Here is a 20968-nt window from a genome sequence, read left to right on the forward strand (position 1 = left end):
TTCAGGTCATAGTAATACTGTGTGAGGGCTGCTCTGTATTTACTATTCATCCTATTACATCTCTTATAAGTGTCAGGTGAATACTAAAGGTTCATAATACTAAGGACTATTAAAAAAAAAAAAAAACATCTATTGGCCAAGTTCATCCAAAAGCAAAATTGTGTCAAAGAGTTGAGACAAGTGAACAATATGAGTCGCAGCTTGAAAAGAAACGGATGAAACAGGCTAAATGTAAGGCAGCTGAGACATCAGAGCAACGGGAATGTCGTCTTCACAAGAATCAGATAAGGCAGGCTGAAGCAAGGAATATGGAACATTTGAACGAAAGGATGAACGTTATGAAAAAGACCGCATAATGTTGAAATAAAAAAAAAAAAAAAAGTTAATGTTACCACAAATTAGTAAAATGCCAGTAAAATTTAAAGTGGGGAAAAAAATGTACTGTAGCATTCTGAAAATGTCAATTTCAGGGTGACACTGAAAATGTTTCTTTAGCTACCATAACCAACAATTTAACATTTTCTGAAAGCGAAACCGCGGGTATTCTACTAGTACAAAATAAAGCAATACATTCCCATTAAATTTTATCTTGTATAAATAATGTGATAGCACTAGCAACATGTTTCATTTACAGAGGGTTTTCAGGACTATGCAGAACAGTCTGCAGTCACTCATCATTGAGCCGAGAACCCAATCTGCGCATGCGCAGCCACCGGTGCTATTTTGCTGGAGACTGCTGGAGGTTAACTAAGCATGCGCGGCCCCAGCGTCATTTTGCTGGGGAACGCCAGGACATGAATGTGCGCAAACGCCACACACGGCAAGGGCGATGCTAATGCAAAATTTAAAGCAGCCGGCTCGTACAATTCGCGATGACCGGTTCTGACATCACAATTTCTATGAGTCTCCTTTCTATAAATTCCACTGCAACAGCTGCAGAGCCACATAGGTTGTGCAAAACTGCTGTCCCCACACAAGAATGTTGCACAACCTGTGGCCCTCCAGCAGATCTCCCCCATAACAGCTGACTTGTTATTAAATTTTTTACCACATTTTTTGTTTCAAACATTTTTTCCTCCTAAGGGTATGTTCACACGTTCCTGATTTCCATCCTTTTTTTCTGCACTAAAAACCGCAGCTCTTGGCAGAAAACGCAGGTGCGTTTTTTGGTGCTTTTTTGGTGCGTTTTTTAGTGCAGTTTTCTATGCAGAGTCTCTGTGTGTTTTCTAGGAAGTTAATGGCTGAAAATACCCTAACCCTACCCCTATTCTAACCTTAGTGGAAAAAAAAAAAAAAAATTCTTTATTTTTTTATTGTCCCTACCTATGGGGGTGACAAAAGGGGGGGGGGGGTCATTTGCTATTTTTTTTATTTTGATCACTGAGATTAAATCTCAGTGATCAAAATGCACTTTGGAACGAATCTGCCGGCCGATTCGGCGGGCGCACTGCGCATGCGCCCGCCATTTTGGAAGATGGCGGCGCCCAGGGAGAAGACGGACGGACGGACACCGGGAGGCCGGGTAAGTATAGGGGGGGAGATGGGGGCACGTCGGAGCACGGGGGGGGTGGCATCGGAGCATGGGGGGGGTGGGATTGGGGCACGGGGGGGCAGCCACACTGCAGCGGTTCTGCACAACAAAAAGCAGTAAAACCCGCAGATATTTTTTTCATCTGCGGGTTTGACCTCACAATGGAGGTCTATGGGTGCAGAACCGCTGCAGTTTCGCAAAAAGAAGTGACATGGTACTTCTTTTTTACCGCAGCAATTCAGTGCGTTTTTTTTTTAGAATTTCAGGATCATGTGCACAGTAGTTCCTGTTTTCCATAGGGTACAGTGTACTGTACCCTGCATGGAAAACAGCTGCGGAACCGCAGCGGCAAAACCGCTGCTGTTCCGCAGTAAAAAACGCACTGTGTGAACATGGCCTAAAACCTAGGTGCGTCTTATGGTACTTTAGAGGCCATCTATGTTGACATTTTGTAATCCATATGCAATCTTATTACAATCATCATAGTTTTTGTAGCTAATGATTAACTCCAAGTATAATTCATGGAGATAAAAAAGATTAGTAATAGAAAGGGTAGAATCACAGTAGTCACATAAAAAACAACTGTGGCCAGCTTTTATGTCTACATTTAATGTGTGTGATACACGTAGGCCTAGTGGCATAAGAGTCTCCAATAGCCTATACTAAAAGTCACAATAAATGGTATATACTAAATATGGCTACAATGCAGGGTAAAATTATTTAAAGGGGTTGTCCACCTTTGGGGTCAATTTATTTTGCTACTTAAATGCATTGATTTGGGGCTAAATATTAATTTTACAATCGGGTTTCAATAAAAAATTTGCACCATTTGTATTCTTTATCCTCAGTACAACTTCTATTGAAGGCTGCCGAATAACAAATGAAGAATCCGTCAATGAGCTCTTTCTGTCTGAAAGGGAGCTTCTTAACTCTTATCTTTATTTTTCTTCAGCGCTTCGCAGCTTATTTATGACCACAGACCTCATTACAGTTGAATTTGTATGGAAACAGAGTCTACAAAGTCAAACGGTGCAAAATTTGTAATTAAAACCCAATTGCAAAAATTATTTTTAGCTGCTAAAATATGTATTTAATTATATAAAAAAAAGTCCACAAAAGGTGGATAACCACTTTAAAAGTGTTGTCCACTAATTGGAAAAGCACTTCTTAATTCCTATATTCCCCCATATAAATAAAAACTCTGTGTACGACCCTCCAGTGGCAGCCCCAGTCCTCCAGCGTTGGCACCTTCAGGGGCTCGTGTGACTTTATGTTACCCTTGTGAAACTTGCATCCAATCAGCAGCTGCTTCACTCTCACTTCCTTCAGACATAGCCGACAATCGGTGGAAGTCAGAGAGCAGCAGCTCTCACTACCATCTGGGTGTCAGTTTTGTCCAAAGTAAGAGAATGAAGTGGCTGTTGAGTGCTTGAAGGGTTCATAACGTCCTCATGCGAGCCCAGGCGCCAGCGTATAGGCCGTTTTTAAAGTAGAATATATCAATTGAGAAGGGGCAGTCCGAGTAGTGGACAACCCATTTAAATGTTCATGGTCTGCCGTAATGTCTTAAATTTTGCATTGTTTTTAATATATGTAATATATGTAATACTAGATTTACTGCAGATGCAGTAGCTACACATGTATTCATCTACATATAGACAAAACATGGATATCAGAAGAAAAAAGTCATCTAGTTTCTAAGGATGCTGTACAGTTACCTTCCCAAGGAAGAGTACAAAATCTCCCACCGTGTTGATTGTAGCAACTCTCAAAGCATTTTCCACAAGGATAACAAGGGCGTCTTTTGCAGATGTGCAGAAATTTGTGCTGTTGATCGCGGTGGCTGTGTATGCATTCTAAAGAAAAAGGACATTTCATAGATATGTTCATCATTCACAAAAGTAATATAACATGGGAAGCATTTGGAGAAATTAATTGCACCACGTATAGGAGAAAAGTGAATACATGGTAGGATTCTATCATTTTCACTATATCGAAATCTGCTTAATGTCTTGCCCAGACTGTTTCTCAGAGAATGTCTATGTTCTTATGAAGAAGCGGAGTATTCTGGGTAAATATGGCCAGACTTCATCAGCAAAGAAAAATGCCTTAAAAGGGGGCTTTCTCATGTAGAGGAGCCCTGTCCACATCCCTCTTTAAGGAAAATAGTTGTTCTGGCCAGAACGGAAAAAAAAAAACATTAAGAGCCACATACTTTAAAGTGTACCTCTGGACAATTGAAAAATCAGTTGTATGCTCGTCTACATCTTGTCATGGTTAAACTTCCAGCTGGATGTCAGCCAGATCTCAAGCTGAAGCTTTTTCTGCCCTTTTATTCTAAACCAGACCTGCAAACTGCAGCCAAAGAGCTGGAAAGAGGGACATGTGAACCATGATGCATGGACCACCTGCGGTTTTCTTGACACAAACTCAACAACCTCTTAAGGTACCTTCACACATAACGATATTGTTAACGATATCGTTGCTTTTTGTGACGTAGCAACGATATCGTTAATAAAATCGTTATGTGTGACAGCGACCAACGATCAGGCCCCTGCTGGGAGATCGTTGGTCGCTGAACAAAGTCCAGAACTTTGTTTCGTCGCTGGATCTCCAGTGGACATCGCTGGATCGGCGTGTGACACCGATCCAGCGATGTCTTCACTGGTAACCAGGGTAAACATCGGGTAACTAAGCGCAGGGCCGCGCTTAGTAACCCGATGTTTACCCTGGTTACCATCCTAAAAGTAAAAAAAACAAACACTACATACTTACCTAACGCTGTCTGTCCTCCAGCGCTGTGCTCTGCACTCCTCCTGTACTGGCTGTGAGCGTCGGTCAGCCGGAAAGCAGAGCGGTGACGTCACCGCTCTGCTTTCCGGCCGCTGTGCTCACACAGACAGTACAGGAGGAGTGCAGAGCACAGCGCTGGAGGACAGACAGCGGTAGGTAAGTATGTACTGTTTGTTTTTTTTACTTTTAGGATGGTAACCAGGGTAAACATCGGGTTACTAAGCGCGGCCCTGCGCTTAGTTACCCGATGTTTACCCTGGTTACCGGCATCGTTGGTCGCTGGAGAGCGGTCTGTGTGACAGCTCTCCAGCGACCAAACAGCGACGCTGCAGCGATCCGGATCGTTGTCGGTATCGCTGCAGCGTCGCTTAATGTGAAGGGGCCATTAGGCATTTATGAGGCTGCTGGGTTTCCCTACATGGAAACATAGATGTGTGAAAACGTCTCTATACAATCAAAGTATTTTCTAAAAGGATTCTCAAAGGTAAGTGGGAATGCGAAGCTTAGCTGGGTGGAAATATGAGAGGATAGTGACTCAACCAAAAGCATCTTAGGCTAAATTATTTTTGTTTGTGCACAACATGTAACTATACATTGTAGATTTTTACTGCTGATTTCAAACTGCAAAAAAATCTGTGCTCTAAATCAGCATGCTTTACATTCTGATTTTGACAAAGTCTGTTGCCAATCTGCCCTGTATGAACGTACCTTTTTTGTGAATACTAAAAGTATGGTATGTGAACAAATATGGTTCTCACCTGATTTAAATATGTTAGGCACTTTTCTAGACACCAGAGGCAGCAGATACAGGATTTCAACATACAGCGGGCACAAGCATTCTCCTGGAACACGAGCAAGATATATATGGTCAGTTACATACAGCTCTATGATGAGATCTGCATTTGTAGTGTTCATGCACAGGGGGAACAGTATGTATTACGTGGCTGACAGACATCTATATCAGTTGACCTGCTTCATTTTTAATAAATGGAGAAAAAGCAGCATTACAACAATGCAAAAAAATCTAGTACCACCTATTGGAAGTAGGAATCCTAAAAGTCACTATTGACCCTTTAAAGGAGCCTTGCCACATGACTTAGGATAAAAAACAACCCTAATTAATGTGGCAAGGCTCATTGAAGGGTTGACATTAACTTGCTACTTCCAATAGGTAGCACTAGAGTTCTAGTCCTCTTCCTCTCTGAAGAAACAATTAGCATATAACTTTTTCCAATGGAATCATTGTATGGCTTATAAGCCTCATCACACTGGCATGCCACTCTCCACAAGGAGAAATGTTACCCCTTAGACCCCAACAATGAAAGAGATTTCTCAAGATAAATGTGCTCAAAATATGGCATAAAATGAGCTCAAAAATGTCTTTCAGGCACAATATTTATGAAGTATATTAAACACTTAACGGCATGTCCTAATAGGAGAGGAGGCAAGGTTTAACCTGCAAGAAAATGCAAAAAAACTGCGACACACATTTATGACACAAGCCAAATAATAGGTCATGTGAACTTAGATTAGCAAACATCACAAACCACTGATAAATATAGATCATTTTAAGAATGTTTAGTCTACCGTAAGTTTACGCTGTCTAAAACTTAAGATAGTTTAGATAAGTCTGCCCCAGGGTGGTAATGGAATGGTTCCTAGGTAGTACAATTTTGACAAATTAATTTATCAACTGCTGTTAAAGTGCCGGCTGACTTTGTCTCTTTGATTCTTGACAAGCCATCCACAGGCATAAAGAAAAGGCTGTGATCGCTTGCACAGATATCTCTGGCATCCTGGGCTGTGCAATTGGCAATTTATTGCATTTTTAAAATATTTTTAGATCTTTGGCCAATGGTTTTTCCATTATCTTTTACAAAGAAGATGTCAAACAGAACCCGTAGCACTGATGAAATCCACGTGCACCCAGACATCACCTCTTCCATTTACCTTCCCCTTGAGTTGGCTATGAATGTACATGAGGATCATTCGTGGGATTTTCACAAGAGTGATAATAAAGGCTCCCTTTGCCACTGTCCCAAGATGGTATCGAATCAGTCGATTTAGTGAAGCCAGAATAGGCGTAAATGGGAGGTCTTTCTTGTTTCTGCAGATAGAATACAAGTACAGAGATGTGAGAGATGCCAAATACAGCAGAGATATACAGTCATAGACACTGGCTCCACAAGTATGCTGAAGGGGAGTTGGGGTCTACTCTAATTTAACACCCTTCACCTGTTTTCACTGAAGGAGAAAGTCTATAAAACCACATTACCTGGTGAAATAATAGGTAACTACAGCTCCGGCAATGGTCATCTGCTGGCAGGCTAAAATAAATTCACTGATCCATATCAGCCCAACTAAATGATACCACCACATGTACTGTAATGGACCAGTAATCTTGAATTCAACAAATCCTTGCTCATTCGTGGATGGATCACCTGAAAGGAGAAGTCAGATTAAAGTGGGTACACCGTAATTAATAATTGTATTTACATAGCACCAACGTGGTCTGCAGCACTTACAAGTCAGAGGACACATGTACAATGTTCACATGTTGCTTTATTGCTGCAGCCAAAACCGGATTTCTTGTCAGTAAAAAAGATGCAGGCTTTGATGCCTTTTTTGCTTTTGGTTTCTTCAGGATCCCAAAATTCAGCTTGGCTTCCACCATACAAGTATCCACCAATGCAAGAGGTATGTGAAACCATAAACATTTTTTTTAAAAGGGCAACTTCCTCAAATTACCGTATTTAGGGGAAAAAGTTTTTTTTCTATCTTAAAAATTAGCGACTATTTTGAACAAAAAAAAGCGGAATTCTTGTACTCATGAACTAAGGTTACATGAGTTCATGAAAAAAATACACATTTACAAATGTAAAAACAGTAGGGGAAGTTGAATTGGTAGGATATGGCTTACTTAAAACAATGGTTTACTTAACACATCGGTTGGGTATTGAGTTGATAGGGAACTTTACGTTAACACAAATCAATAATTTAATTAAACTGTACAAATATTAATATCTAAGCTCATGTGAGGATAGCTAGAGGCTGGTAATTCAGGACAGATTGAAGAGGGGAGACTTTAGTTAGAGGAAGACCAATTAGTAGAAAGCTACAGTAGTCCAGATGTAAATGACTAAGAGCCATAGTAAGAGTTTTTGCAATTTCAAAGGTATGAAAAGGGAGGATTCTGGAGAGGTTTTAGAGATGCAGGTGACATCAGCGAGTGAGTGGATGTACGGGGTAAATGAAAGACTTGAGTCAAATACAAGCCCAAGATAGTAGGCTTGCTAATTGGGAGTTCTGGAGGAACCAGCTACAGAAACATCAGGTTTAGATTGGTTAATAGAGGGAAGAAATAGAAGGAGTTCAGTTTTGTAAAGGTTCAGTTTTAGATAAAGGGAAAGGGATGGCATGATGTGTTACGTTACTAGAACATTCATTAACCGATACACACTTATCTAAAAACAAAGCAACATCTAAAATTGAACTAATTTTGCACTGTCATACACAGCTAGCGTAGCTTCACCTGAGCCATTACCTGCAGTTCCCAGAAAAAGCAAGACCATGACCCAGTAGACCCAAAAGAGAAGAAGAGCAAAGAAAGTCCAGAATGGCTGGAAGACCAACAGTGGTAGATGGATGAAAACCTTCCCAGCCACATTAAACAAGGCAATGGTTAGGCCGACTCGTTTCCTCATAATCAGCATGATGAGCAACAGGATCACCTGCCATAGGAGAAAAGAAAAAACGAAGTTCAGTCATAATGGAAAACCAAGTGCTGGAAATGATTGGGAGAATTAAAAATGATGATCTATTCATGAAAAACTGTAAATGAATCTAAAAACTCCACTCAACAATTTACTTAAGCATCCAACACAAAAAATGGATATCTGAGCGGAATACATTCATATAATGGCTCCAAATGAAGAACGAGAGAAAAGTGTGCACAACCTCTATGGAGACTTTATATCATAAGGTGTACTCAGACTTAGGCTGCTTTCACACATCCGGTTTTTGGTTTCAGGCTAAATCCGGCAAATTTGCAAACAAATGGATCCGGTGTAAATTGTGAAAAACTGATGCACTGGATCCGTTTTTTAGCTGGATCCGGCTCTCTGTACTGCGCATGGGTGAGAGAGAGAGATTCCATGCCAGAAACAAAAACAAAGCTTCTGGGCATGCTCAATGTATAAAAAACGGATTCAGTCGCCGGATACGTTCAGTCACACATCCGTTCCATGCGTTTATTGCCGGATCCGTCCCTTCAGGCTTTTTTGCCGGACACAAAAAACGTTGCAGGAGACGTTTTTTGTGTCCGGCAAAAAAGCCTGAAGGGACGGATCCGTCACAAAACCGATGAAACGCATGTCCTTCAGGCACAATCCGGCGCTAATACAACTGTATGGGTAAAAAACGGATCCGGCGTAAGAAAAAAACGGATCCGGATTGTGCCTGAAACTGCCGGATTGTGCCTGAAAGAAAAAACCTGATGTGTGAAAGCAGCCTTAAAGGGAATCTGTCAAAGTTTTTGCTACATAATCTGAGGACAGACTAAGGTAAGGGTTAAAACACTGAACTCAACTATGAGTCACATGTCTGGCTGTGTGATATTGTTTACTTATAAACATAAGGATGAATGACCTCGGGGAGATCAAAACATCCAACACCGCGGAGACACCATCATGTGTTTCTCAACGCAGTGATCCAGAACACTGCTCTCATCCCTTATGGGAAATATGCAAATGCATGTAGAAAAGCCGCGGAGACACCATCACGTGTTTCTGAACGCAAGCAATAAATAGCCAGGTCTTTCACCGGGAAGGAACAACCATGGGAAGGGCAGCATCCCAAAAGGGAAAACCACCTCTGATGAGGGGCAAATACCCCGAAACAGCTGTCTGTGGATGGATACCATGTTTTGGCATAGGTGGTTTTTCCTTTTTGGATGCTGCCCTTCCCGTGGTTGTTCCTTCCCGGTGAAAGACCTGGCTATTTATTGCTTGCGTTGAGACACACGTGATGGTGTCTCCGCGGCTTTTCTACATGCAATTGTTTACTTAGACTGAAGGATTAATCACCTGGTCATTATCACTTAAAGGGAACCTGTCACCCCGAAAATTGCGGGTGAGGTAAGCCCACCGGCATCAGGGGCTTATCTACAGCATTCTGTAATGCTGTAGATAAGCCCCCGATGTTACCTGAAAGAGGAGAAAAAGACGTTAGATTATACTCACCCAGGGGCGGTCCCGCTGCTGGTCAGGTCAGATGGGCGTTTCTGGTCCGCTGCGGCGCCTCCCATCTTCATTACAAGACGTCCTCTTCTGATCTTCAGCCACGGCTCCGGCGCAGGCGTACTTTGCTCTGCCCTGTTGAGGGCAGGGGATAGTACTGCAGTGCGCAGGCGCCGGAAAGGTCAGAGGCCCGGCGCCTGCGCACTGCAGTACTTTGTCTGCCCTCAACAGGGCAGAGCAAAGTACGCCTGCGCCGGAGCCGTGGCTGAAGATCAGAAGAGGACGTCTTGTAATGAAGATGGGAGGCGCCGGAGCGGACCGGAGACGCCCATCTGACCTGACCAGCAGTGGGACCGCCCCTGGGTGAGTATAATATAACATCTTTTTCTCCTCTTTCAGGTAACATCGGGGGCTTATCTACAGCATTACAGAATGCTGTAGATAAGCCCCTGATGCCGGTGGGCTTACCTCACCCGCGAATTTCGGGGTGACAGGTTCCCTTTAAGTGACTAGCTGGCACAAGCTTCTAAGTGAGACTCCGCCTCTTTTGTCATAAGCAGCTCACTGTATGCACACAGAGAGCCTGATATGGGCGGGGAAAACTCTCAGCTGTTATTATTTATTTATATAGCACCATTGAATCCATGGTGCTGTACATGAGAAGGGATTACATACAAATTACAGATATCACAGTAAGCAAACTAACAATTACAGACTGATACAGAGGGGCGAGGACGCTGCCCTTGCGAGCTAACATTCTGTTGCATTGCTAAATCTAAAACAGTCAGAACAGCTGCACCCAGCAAACAACGATATATATCATTGGATTCAGGGTCTCTTTGCCTGCATCATGCTGCTCACAGATGAGGTAGCAAAAACCTGTTGACAGATTCTCTCTAATAAATGCAGAAGGTGCTGATTCAGGAGTCAAAGACCATAAATACAACCCCAAGAGGAAATACATGCCCTTGATAAAACAAACACCAATCCTGCCTGGCAGAGCCACAAATAATTAAACAATAATGTTTCCAGCAAGAATGGCAGTTATGTCCCTTCTCCTCTACATATCCTCCTGCCAGCACCCAGATTAACTATGAAGTTCAAGGGCAGGGAAAGGCTTCTGGGAGACTGCATCAGGATCTTTAATAAATCCAGGGCTGTAACATTTTTTTTTCCTACAGGTTTTTGTAATCACTGTCATTTTTAAAGGGAATCTGTCAGTAGGATCAACTCTCCTTAGCTGTTTATATGGGCATGTAGGTCATAGGAAGATGAATAAAATGACTGGTGTCTGCAATCTGATGTCTTGTGTCAGAGAAATCCACTTTGCTCTTACATTTTTGCTCAAATTTTGCATACCCAGGGAGAATTTTTGCTTTCTTGGCCATTTTTTCAGAGAATATGAATGATAAGACCAAAACTTTTTCTCCACTCATGGTTAGTGGTTGGGTGAAGCCATTTATTGTCAAACTACTGTGTTTTCTCTTTTTAACCCCTTTACTCCCTAGGGTGGTTTACACGTTAATGACGGGGCCAATTTTTACAATTCTGACCACTGTCCCTTTATGAGGTTATAACTCTGGAAAGCTTCAACAGATCCCGGTGATTCTGACATTGTTCTCTCGTGACATATTGTACTTCATGACAGTGGTAACATTTCTTTAATATGACTTACGTTTATTTGTGAAAAAAAAAAACGGAAATTTGGCGAAAATTTAGCAATTTTTCAATTTTGAATTTTCATACCCTTAAAACACACAGATATGTCACACAAAATACATAATTTTTTTTGTTAGGGAGTTATAAGGGTTAAAAGTTGACAAGCGATTTCTCATTTTTACAACACCATTTTTTTTTTTAGGGACCACTTTACATTTGAAGTCACTTTGAGGGGTCTATATGAAAGAAAATGTCCAAAAGTGACACCATTGTAAGAACTACACCCCTCAACGTTCTCAAAGCCACATTCAAGAAGTTTATTAACCCTTCAGGTGCTTCACAGGAATGTTTGGAGAAAAAAAAATGAACATTAACTTTTTCACAAAAAATTTACTTCAGATCCAATTGGTTTTATTTTAGTAAGGTAACAGGAGAAATTGAACCCCAAAAGGTGTTGTACAATTTGTCCTGAGTACGCCGATACCCCATATGAGGGGGTAAACCACTGTTTGGGCGCATGGCAGAGCTTGGAAGAGGAGTGCCATTTAACTTTTCAGTGCAAAATTGGCTGGAATTGAGATGGGACGCCATGTCGCGTTTGCAGAGCCCCTGATGTGCCTAAACAGTGGAAACCCCCCCACAAGTGACACCATTTTGGAATGTAGACCCCCTAAGGAACTTATCTAGATATGTAGTGAGCACTTTGAACCCCCAAGTGCTTCCCAGAAGTTTATAATGTAGAGCCGTAAAAATAAAAAATCATACTGAAAAGTTGAGAAAATATGCACGACCTGACCCCCCTGATAACCTGCGGTCGAATAAAGATAATTCACCTGGGGCCAAGACTACTAGTCAGCAAAAAAAACATGCTTCTGATAGCGAGGAGGATGGAGATTGGGAGGATTTAACTTTGAAACAAGCGTCCGAGCAGTTAATGCAGGCTGTATCACTAACCAGGACATCCTTAACTGGGAAAATAGAGGAGGTGTACTCTGAGGTGGGACGCGTGCGGCAGGACATGCAATCTATGAGGGGCCGCATTACGGAGGTGGAGTCCTGGGTATCTCGCCTGGAAGACAACTCTGTGCCCATGGAAACTAAATTGACAAAAGTGGCTGGTTCTATAAATGCCTGGAAGCAAAAGGCGGACGACCTGGAAAATAGACGTCAGAATAATATCCGCATTATTGGGCTCCCAGAACGCTCAGAGGGTCAGCAACCGGAACAATTCCTGGAGTGTTGGCTTAAAGATACTTTGGGAGATGAATTCTCCTCTACCTTCTCTGTGGAAAGGGCTCACAGAGTACCAACAAAACCTCTTCCCCCGGGCGCCCCACTGAGACCCTTTTTGGCGCGCCTTTTGAATTGCAGGGATAGAGATGCAGTGCTCCGAAAGGCAAGACAAAAAAGCCCCATAAAATTTAATAATGCCACTATATCAATATTCCTGGATTTCTCTATGGAATTGCAGAAACAACATGCCCAATTCATGGAGATAAAGAAACAACTCAGGGAAAACAACATTTTATATTCAATGATTTATCCAGTCTCAAGATTATTTACAAGGGTTCTTCCTCTTTCTTTATGACCCCAGCAGAAGCCGAAGATTGGATGCGATCTCATGTGGGAGCGAATGTACGGTGTTCATTTTAGGACATGGTCACAAATCAAAGTCAAACATCAGAAATACTCTGTCTGATACCTGACTCTGATACCTGACTCTGATACCTGACTCTGATACATGAAATTAGTAAAATTAGTAAAATTAGCTAAAATTAGTACCTGGGATCACTTGAGCTTGTGGTGCAATGGTAAGGCCGACGGCTGTAGTGTCTAGACGCAGGATCCGTTTTTTTTCCGACGGATCGGTTTTATTTTTCTGCCGGATCCGTTTTTTTTTACGCCAGATCCAATTTTTTTTACATCGGATCTGTTTTTTTACACCGGATCCGGGTGTTTTTACGCCAGATCAGTTTTTTTTCCGCCGGATCAGTTTTTCTTCCGCCGGATCCGTTTTCTTCGCCGGATCCGTTTTTTTTTTACGCCGAATCCGTATTTTTTTTTTTTTGCCGGATCCTTTTTTTCTGCCGGATCTTTTTTACGCCATGTCCATTTTTTATGCCGGATCCGTTTTTTTCTTTTTACGCCGAATCCGTTTTTTTTTCGCTGGATCCGTTTTTTTCTGCCGGATCTTTTTTACGCCATGTCCATTTTTTACGCCGGATCCGTTTTTTTAACGCCGGGTCCGGTTTTTTACACCGGATTTTTTTTTTTCGCCGGATTCGTTTTTTTCCGCCTGATCCATTTTTTTATTCCGGATCCGTTTTTTTTACGCCCAGATCAGTTTATTTTTGCGCCAGATCCATTTTTTTACGCCGGATCCCTGTTTTTTTTTTTTACGCCGAATCCGTTTTTTTTGCCGGATGTTTTTTTCTGCCGGATCTGTTTTTTTACGCCATATCCATTTTTTACGCCGGATCCGTTTTTCTTCTGCCGGCGGAAAAAACGGATCCGGCGTAAAAAAAACGGATCCGGCGTAAAAAACGGGTTTTACACCAAATCTGTTTTTTCCGCCGGCAGAAAAAAACAGATACGGCATAAAAAAAACGGATCCGGCGTAAAAATAAACGGATCAGGCGTAAAAAAAAACGGATCCGGAAAAAAAATGGATCCGGCGAAAAAAACGGACTCGGCGTTAAAAAAACGGATCCGGCGAAAAAAATGGATTCGGCGTAAAAAAAAAACGGATCCGGTGTAAAAAAAAAAAAAGGATCCGGCGTTAAAAAAACGGATCTGGCGTAAAAAAATGGATATGGCGTTAAAAAAAACAGATCCGGCAGAAAAAAACGGATCCGGTGAAAAAAACAGATTCGGCGTTAAAAAACGGATCTGGCAAAAGAAAAACGGATCCGACGAAAAAAACGAATCTGGCAGAAAAAAACGGATCTGGTGAAGAAAAACGGATCCGGCATAAAAAAAAACCCGGATCTGGCGTAAAAAAACGGATCCGCCAAAATAAAACGGATCCGGCAGAAAAAAACATCTGGCGAAAAAAACGGATCCGGTGTAAAAAAACGGATCCGGTGTAAAAAAAAAAAACGGATCCGGCGTAGAAAAAAAGGATCCAGCGTAAAAAACGGATCAGGCAGAAAAAAAAACGGAGCCGGCAGACAAAAACAGATCCGGCGGACAAAAACGGATCCGGAAAAAAAAAACGGATCCTGAGGAAAAAAAACGGATCCTGCAGGAAAAAAACGGATCTGGCGGAAAAAAACGGATCCGGCCGACAAAAATGGATCCGGCAGAAAAACCGATCCGGCGGGGGAAAAAAAAGGATCGGCGGAAAAAAACGGATCCTGCATCTTGAAGCTACAGCTGTCGGCATTACCATTGCACCACAAGCTCAAGTGATCCCAGGTACTAAGTTTAGCTAATTTTACTAATTTCATGTATCAGAGTCAAGTATCAGAGTCAAGTATCAGAGTCAAGTATCAGAGTCAAGTATCAGAGTCAAGTATCAGAGTCAAGTATCAGAGTCAAGTATCAGAGTCAAGTATCAGAGTCAGGTATCAGAGTCAGGTATCAGAGTCAGGTATCAGAGTCAGGTATCAGAGTCAGGTATCAGAGTCAAGTATCAGAGTCAAGTATCAGAGTCAAGTAGAGTCAGGTATCAAAGTCAAGTATCAGAGTCAAGTATCAGAGTCAGGTATCAGAGTCAGGTATCAAAGTCAAGTATCAGAGTCAAGTATCAGAGTCAAGTATCAGAGTCAAGTAGAGTCAGGTATCAAAGTCAAGTATCAGAGTCAAGTATCAGAGTCAGGTATCAAAGTCAAGTATCAGAGTCAAGTATCAGAATGAGGTATCAGAGAGAGTATTTCTGATGTTTGACTTTGATTTGTGACCATGTCCTAAAATGAACACCGTACGAATGAGGGGGGGGGGGGGGGGGGGGAGAACCCTAAATCACCTGCTGTCTTTACATATAGATACTCCGGAAATGGAACTCTTTCACTGTGTTTTCTTCTTCTTTTATTTTTTCTTCCATTTTTAATGATAAGAGCTCTTTCCACCAAAGTCCAAGAAAACTATATCGGACTGCTTTCAGAGATGGTACCCTCTTTTTTTTGGACAGCGACAGGAGCAAGAAACTTTGCTCCCTCTTGAAGCATATTTTGCTTTATCTTGTTTTAGTGTTGCTAGGGATTGGTTATATAGGATTTGCTGCCATGTTTTTTTCCATTGTATACCAGAAATGTGATTGGCGTGACAATGTGTAATATTTGTGGATGAGGAGGTATGGCATCTGATCTTACATGTTTGACCTGGAATGTGAGGTCTTGTATCACCCCGAAAGAGAGTTAAAGTATGTTCTCAAATAAGACGTCACCATCCTCATATTGTAACCCTAGTTGAAACACACTTGACCAGAGACACGGCCCGCTATCTACAAAAAACGTGGGTACAATGGTCTGTAGTACATTCCATACTAGTTATTCTAGGGGGATCTCTTTATCTATATACATAATTGTCTGAGGGGTACTTCCGTCTGTCTGTCTGTCCTGTCACGGTTATTCGTTCGCTGATTGGTCTCGGCAGCTGCCTGTCATGGCTGCCGCGACCAATCAGCGACGGCCACAGTCCGATTAGTCCCTCCCCTACTCCCCTGCACCCACTGCCCGGCGCCCGCTCCGTAATCCCCTCCGCTGACCGCTCACACAGGGTTAATGGCAGCGGTAACGGCCCGCGGTGTAACGCACTCCGTTACCGCTGCTATTAACCCTGTGTGTCCCCAACTATTTACTATTGATGCTGCCTATGCAGCATCAATAGTAAAAATGTCATGTTAAAAATAATAAAAAAAACCTGCTATGCTCACCCTCCACCGCCTTTCCCGCTCCTCGCCACGCTGCCGGGACCACTCCATTATAAGCGGCAGCTTCCGGTCCCGTCCCAGGGCTGGTGTGCGACAAGGACCTGCCGTGACGTCACGGTCATGTGACCGAGACGTCATCATAGGTCCTGCTCACACCAGCCCTGGCACCGAAAGCTGCCGCTTGCAATGGAGCGATCCCGGCAGCGTGGCGAGGAGCGGGAAAGGCGGCAGATGGTAAGTATAGCAGGACTTCAACGGGCTATAGGTGAGTATATGTTTATTTATTTTTTTAAGTCTCTAAACTACGTGGCTCTGTGCTGGGCAATATACTACGTGACTGGGCAATATACTATGTGGCTGGACAATATACTACGTGGCTTGGCAATATACCGTACTACGTGGCTCTGCTATATACTATGTGGCTGGACAATATACTCCGTGGCTGGGCAATATACTACGTGGCTGGGCAATATACCGTACTACGTGGCTCTGCTATATACTACGTGGCTGGGCAATATGCTACGTGGCTGGGCAATATACTACGTGGCTGGGCAATATACTACGTGGCTGGGCAATATACTACGTGGCTGGGCAATATACTACGTCGCTGAGCAATATACTATGTCGCTGGGCAATATACTACGTACACATGCATATTCTAGAATACCCGATGCGTTAGAATCGGGCCACCATCTAGTTAATTCATAAGGATGTTAGATAGGAGGTTGGGGTGGTACGGAGGGATCCTGAGGGCCGGTTTATCTTTGTACATGGGTGGATTAACTTGAAAGACTATGTTATAATTTGTATATACAACCCCCCTCCTGCTAATATGTCCATCATAAAAAAAAGGTGCTGAGTTTTGCTCTGAATTATCCAGATGCATATATCGTATCTTATGCATGGGAGACTTCAATTTGGTTATGGACGAGGGCTTTGATAGGTTCAGGCTGGATGGCGAGGTTTTGGGGTGACTCCCTCCCCTTCCCGTTTGTCCACATTCATGCATGGTAGTGGGTGGCTAGATCTGTGGAGAATACGTCATCCAGATGTAAAAGAATACACCTGCCACTCGTCCGTTAGACGCACCCTATCCCGCTTGGATTAGATTATATTTTTGGCTGTAGTAACTTGGCGATGTGGGTGGGGGAGATAGAACATGGAAATGGGCATTTCAGACCATAGCCCGGTAATACTTAAGCTCAACTTTGGTCAGACAAGACATAATGCGGTCTGGAAACTAAATCCATTCTGGCTCAAGATGATAGTCTATAGTTCTATCATTAGGGCCTAACTAGACTGTTTCATAATATCTGACCAAGAGCCACAGAATATAAATATGTTTTGGGATGCTCTTAAGGCGTACTTGAGAGGATGCTTGACCTCTACAATTTCCTACATTAAACGTATGACCTCACGGGAAGATGATGAGATTGAGAGACGACTGAGAGACTCAGAAGAGGCCTATATCACTAGCCAAACCAGCGAAAATAGGGCTGAATGGTTACTTTCCCATAGATTATATACTCAATAATATGTAGATACTACAGTCATGGCCAAAAGTTTTGAGAATGACACCAAAATTATATTTTCACATGATCTGTTGCCCTCTGGTTTTTATTAGTGTTTGTCTGATGTTTATATCACATACAGAAATATAATTGCAATCATATTATGAGTACCAATAGGTTATATTGACAGTTAGAATGAGTTAATGCAGCAAGTCAATATTTGCAGTGTTGACCCTTCTTCTTCAAGACCTCTGCAATTCTCCCTGGCATGCTCTCAATCAACTTCTGGACCAAATCCTGACTGATAGCAGTCCATTCTTGCATAATCAATGCTTGCATTTTGCCAGAATTTGTTGGTTTTTGTTTGTCCACCAGTCTCTTGATGATTGACCACAAATTCTCAATGGGATTAAGATCTGGGGAGTTTCCAGGCCATGGACCCAAAATCTCTATGTTTTGTTCCATGAGCCATTTAGTTATCACCTTTGCTTTATGGCAAGGTGCTCCATCATGCTGGAAAAGGCATTGTTGGGCACCAAACTGCTCTTGGACGGTTGGGAGAAGTTGCTCTTGGAGGACATTCTGGTACCATTCTTTATTCATGGCTGTGTTTTTAGGCAAGACTGTGAGTGGGCCGATTCCCTTGGCTGAGAAGCAACCCCATACATGAATGGTTTCAGGATGCTTTACAGTTGGCATGAGACAAGACTGGTGGTAGCGCTCACCTCTTCTTCTCCGAATAAGCTGTTTTCCAGATGTCCCAAACAATCGAAAAGGGGATTCATCAGAGAAAATGACTTTGCCCCAGTCCTCAGCAGTCCACTCCCTGTACCTTTTGCAGAATATCAGTCGGTCCCTGATGTTTTTTCTGGAGAGAAGTGGCTTCTTTGCTGCCCTCCTTGAAATCAGGCCTTGCTCAAAGAGTCTCCGCCTCACAGTGCGTGCAGAAGCATTCACACCAGCCTGCTGCCATTCCTGAGCAAGCTCGGCACTGCTGGTAGTTCGATCCCGCAGCTGAAACAGTTTTAAGATACGGTCCTGGCGCTTGCTGGTCTTTCTTGGGCGCCCTGGAGCCTTTTTGACAACAATGGAAGCTCTCTCCTTGAAGTTCTTGATGATGCGATAGATTGTTGACTGAGGTGCAATCTTTGTAGCTGCGATACTCTTCCCTGTTAGGCCATTTTTGTGCAGTACAATGATGGCTGCACATGTTTCTTTAGAGATAACCATGGTTAACTGAAGAGAAACAATGATACCAAGCACCGGCCTCCTTTTAAAGTGTCCAATAATGTCATTCTTACTTAATCATGACTGATTGATCACCAGCCCTGTCCTCATCAACACCCACACCTGTGTTAATGGATCAATCACTAAAACGATGTTAGCTGCTCCTTTTAAGGCAGGACTGCAATGATGTTGAAATGTGTTTTGGGGGTTAAAGTTCATTTTCTGGGCAAATACTGACTTTGCAAGTACAGTAATTGCTGTTAAGCTGATCACTCTGACATTCAGGAGTATATGCAAATTGCCATTAGAAAAAATGAAGCAGTAGACTTTGGAAAAATTAATATTTGTCTCATTCTCAAAACTTTTGGCCATGACTAAGTCTAAACGTAAACTCTTTTTTACTCGACAAGCATACTTTGAGTTGGGGAATCAGTCGAGCAAACTATTAGGCTGCCGTCACACTAGCAGTATTTGGTCAGTATTTTAAATCAGTATTTGTAAGCCAAAACCAGGAGTGGGTGATAAATGCAGAAGTGGTGCATATGTTTCTATTATACCTTTCCCTCTAATTGTTCCATTCCTGGTTTTGGCTTACAAATACTGAAGTAAAATACTGACCAAATACTGCTAGTGTGACGGCAGCCTTAGCATTCATGATACGACAACTCAATACATCTAATACTATACTTAAAATCCGGAAACCAGATGGTGCAATAGTGACTTCCACAAGTTATATTCTTCAATGCTTTCAGGAATATTATAAAGAGCTGTATCGCTCTCAGGGGGACCTCTATACACCAGGTTGTTTAGACTATTTATCAGACATTGAGTTCCCTACGTTGAGCCCTACACAACAAGCTTTTCTAGATGCAGATTTCACTCTGGAAGAGATTAATGCGGCTATAGCGGATATGGCTTCTGGAAAGGCACCAGGCCCAGACGGGTTCCCCATAGAAATGTATAGACAATACCGGGATATTAAACCAATATCAAAGTGAACATACAGCTGACGCAGCAAAGAAAATTTTTTTTTTTATATAAAATAAATTTTATTGTAAATTAAAATTAAAATATACGACAGAAGAACTAACAGCAGTACTACACCATGTTACAAAAAATAATGAATGTAGAAAACAGATCCATATAATATAGTAAAAGATACCAGAAAAACATATATGCTCCAGAGTGAAAAAAGACCAAATAGACAACTATATTAGGCAGTCTATCTAAATTCAATAAAGTGCATGTGCAATTGTAATAGATCGTCTCACTAGACAAAAAAGGTGCATAAATACCTTTGGAGAAATACTAGTACCAGTGTAGAGGTGATCTGTGACCCATAGGGACTCCGACTCCAATGTACGTTTCGCCTCAGTGGCTTTTTCAAGGAGTGTCACTATATATAATACATCAATCATATTTAACCCCATCACGACTATTTAAAATGGGTTGGACTAACTCTTCAGAATGTCTGAAATGCCATATAGGGGAAGCAGATTTTTTACATATGGTCTGGGGATGTCCAGTTATTCAATCCTTTTGGAGTGAGGTGACATCGTTACTAACCTCCCTTGTACATATCCCCATTCCTTTGAACCCATTAATATGTTTATTTGGGGTGCTGTAAGAAGAGACGTGGGGGCGCCATGTTCAAATTTCTTTGAGAGAAATGCTTTTTCTGGCAAGGAAAATAGCAGCTTTGCACTGGATGGGAAACAATTACCCATCCCTTAGGGCCTGGATTGATCTGGTGAATTCAGTTATACCTTATGAACGCACATTAAACCAGAATAGGGGTTGCATGGGAAAATTTTATAATATCTGGGATATATGGAACTCATCATACCTAACCATGTCATCACGGGACAGATAGCCTTGCCTCATAATAAATGGTAGAATTCTACATTGGTTCGCGCCTCGTTTCAACATTTAAACACAATTAAAATGGAATTGGTTTTGGCAGCAAGACAGTTTTAGAGTTTTATTACAGGTCCGTGGATATACTGTATTACTTTAAGTTTTCTGAGACTGGGTCTACGTACCAAGATATGTGCGGATATGACTTGTGCCATACATTTGTACTGGCTTGGTTGCAAGCAACATGTATGTCTTATTGTTCTTTGTTCTTTTGTTGTTT

The 20968-nt window shown here is 42.2% G+C and overlaps 1 protein-coding gene across 2 annotated transcripts in view; it reads right to left on the reverse strand.

The window, feature by feature from the left end:
* Positions 1-20968, reverse strand: part of SLC44A1 (solute carrier family 44 member 1) — a 144316-nt gene that overhangs the window by 13659 nt on the left and 109689 nt on the right. For both annotated transcript variants that reach the window (XM_069765915.1, XM_069765906.1), the window contains exons 9-13: positions 7869-8055; positions 6600-6765; positions 6275-6431; positions 5083-5166; positions 3250-3387 (exon numbers count right to left, since the gene is read on the reverse strand). In XM_069765915.1, the coding sequence (XP_069622016.1) occupies positions 3250-3387; positions 5083-5166; positions 6275-6431; positions 6600-6765; positions 7869-8055 (732 nt within the window). The remainder of the gene's footprint in view (positions 1-3249; positions 3388-5082; positions 5167-6274; positions 6432-6599; positions 6766-7868; positions 8056-20968) is intronic.

This window comes from Ranitomeya imitator, chromosome 1, assembly GCF_032444005.1.
Source record: "Ranitomeya imitator isolate aRanImi1 chromosome 1, aRanImi1.pri, whole genome shotgun sequence".
NCBI classification, from domain to species: Eukaryota; Metazoa; Chordata; class Amphibia; order Anura; family Dendrobatidae; genus Ranitomeya; species Ranitomeya imitator.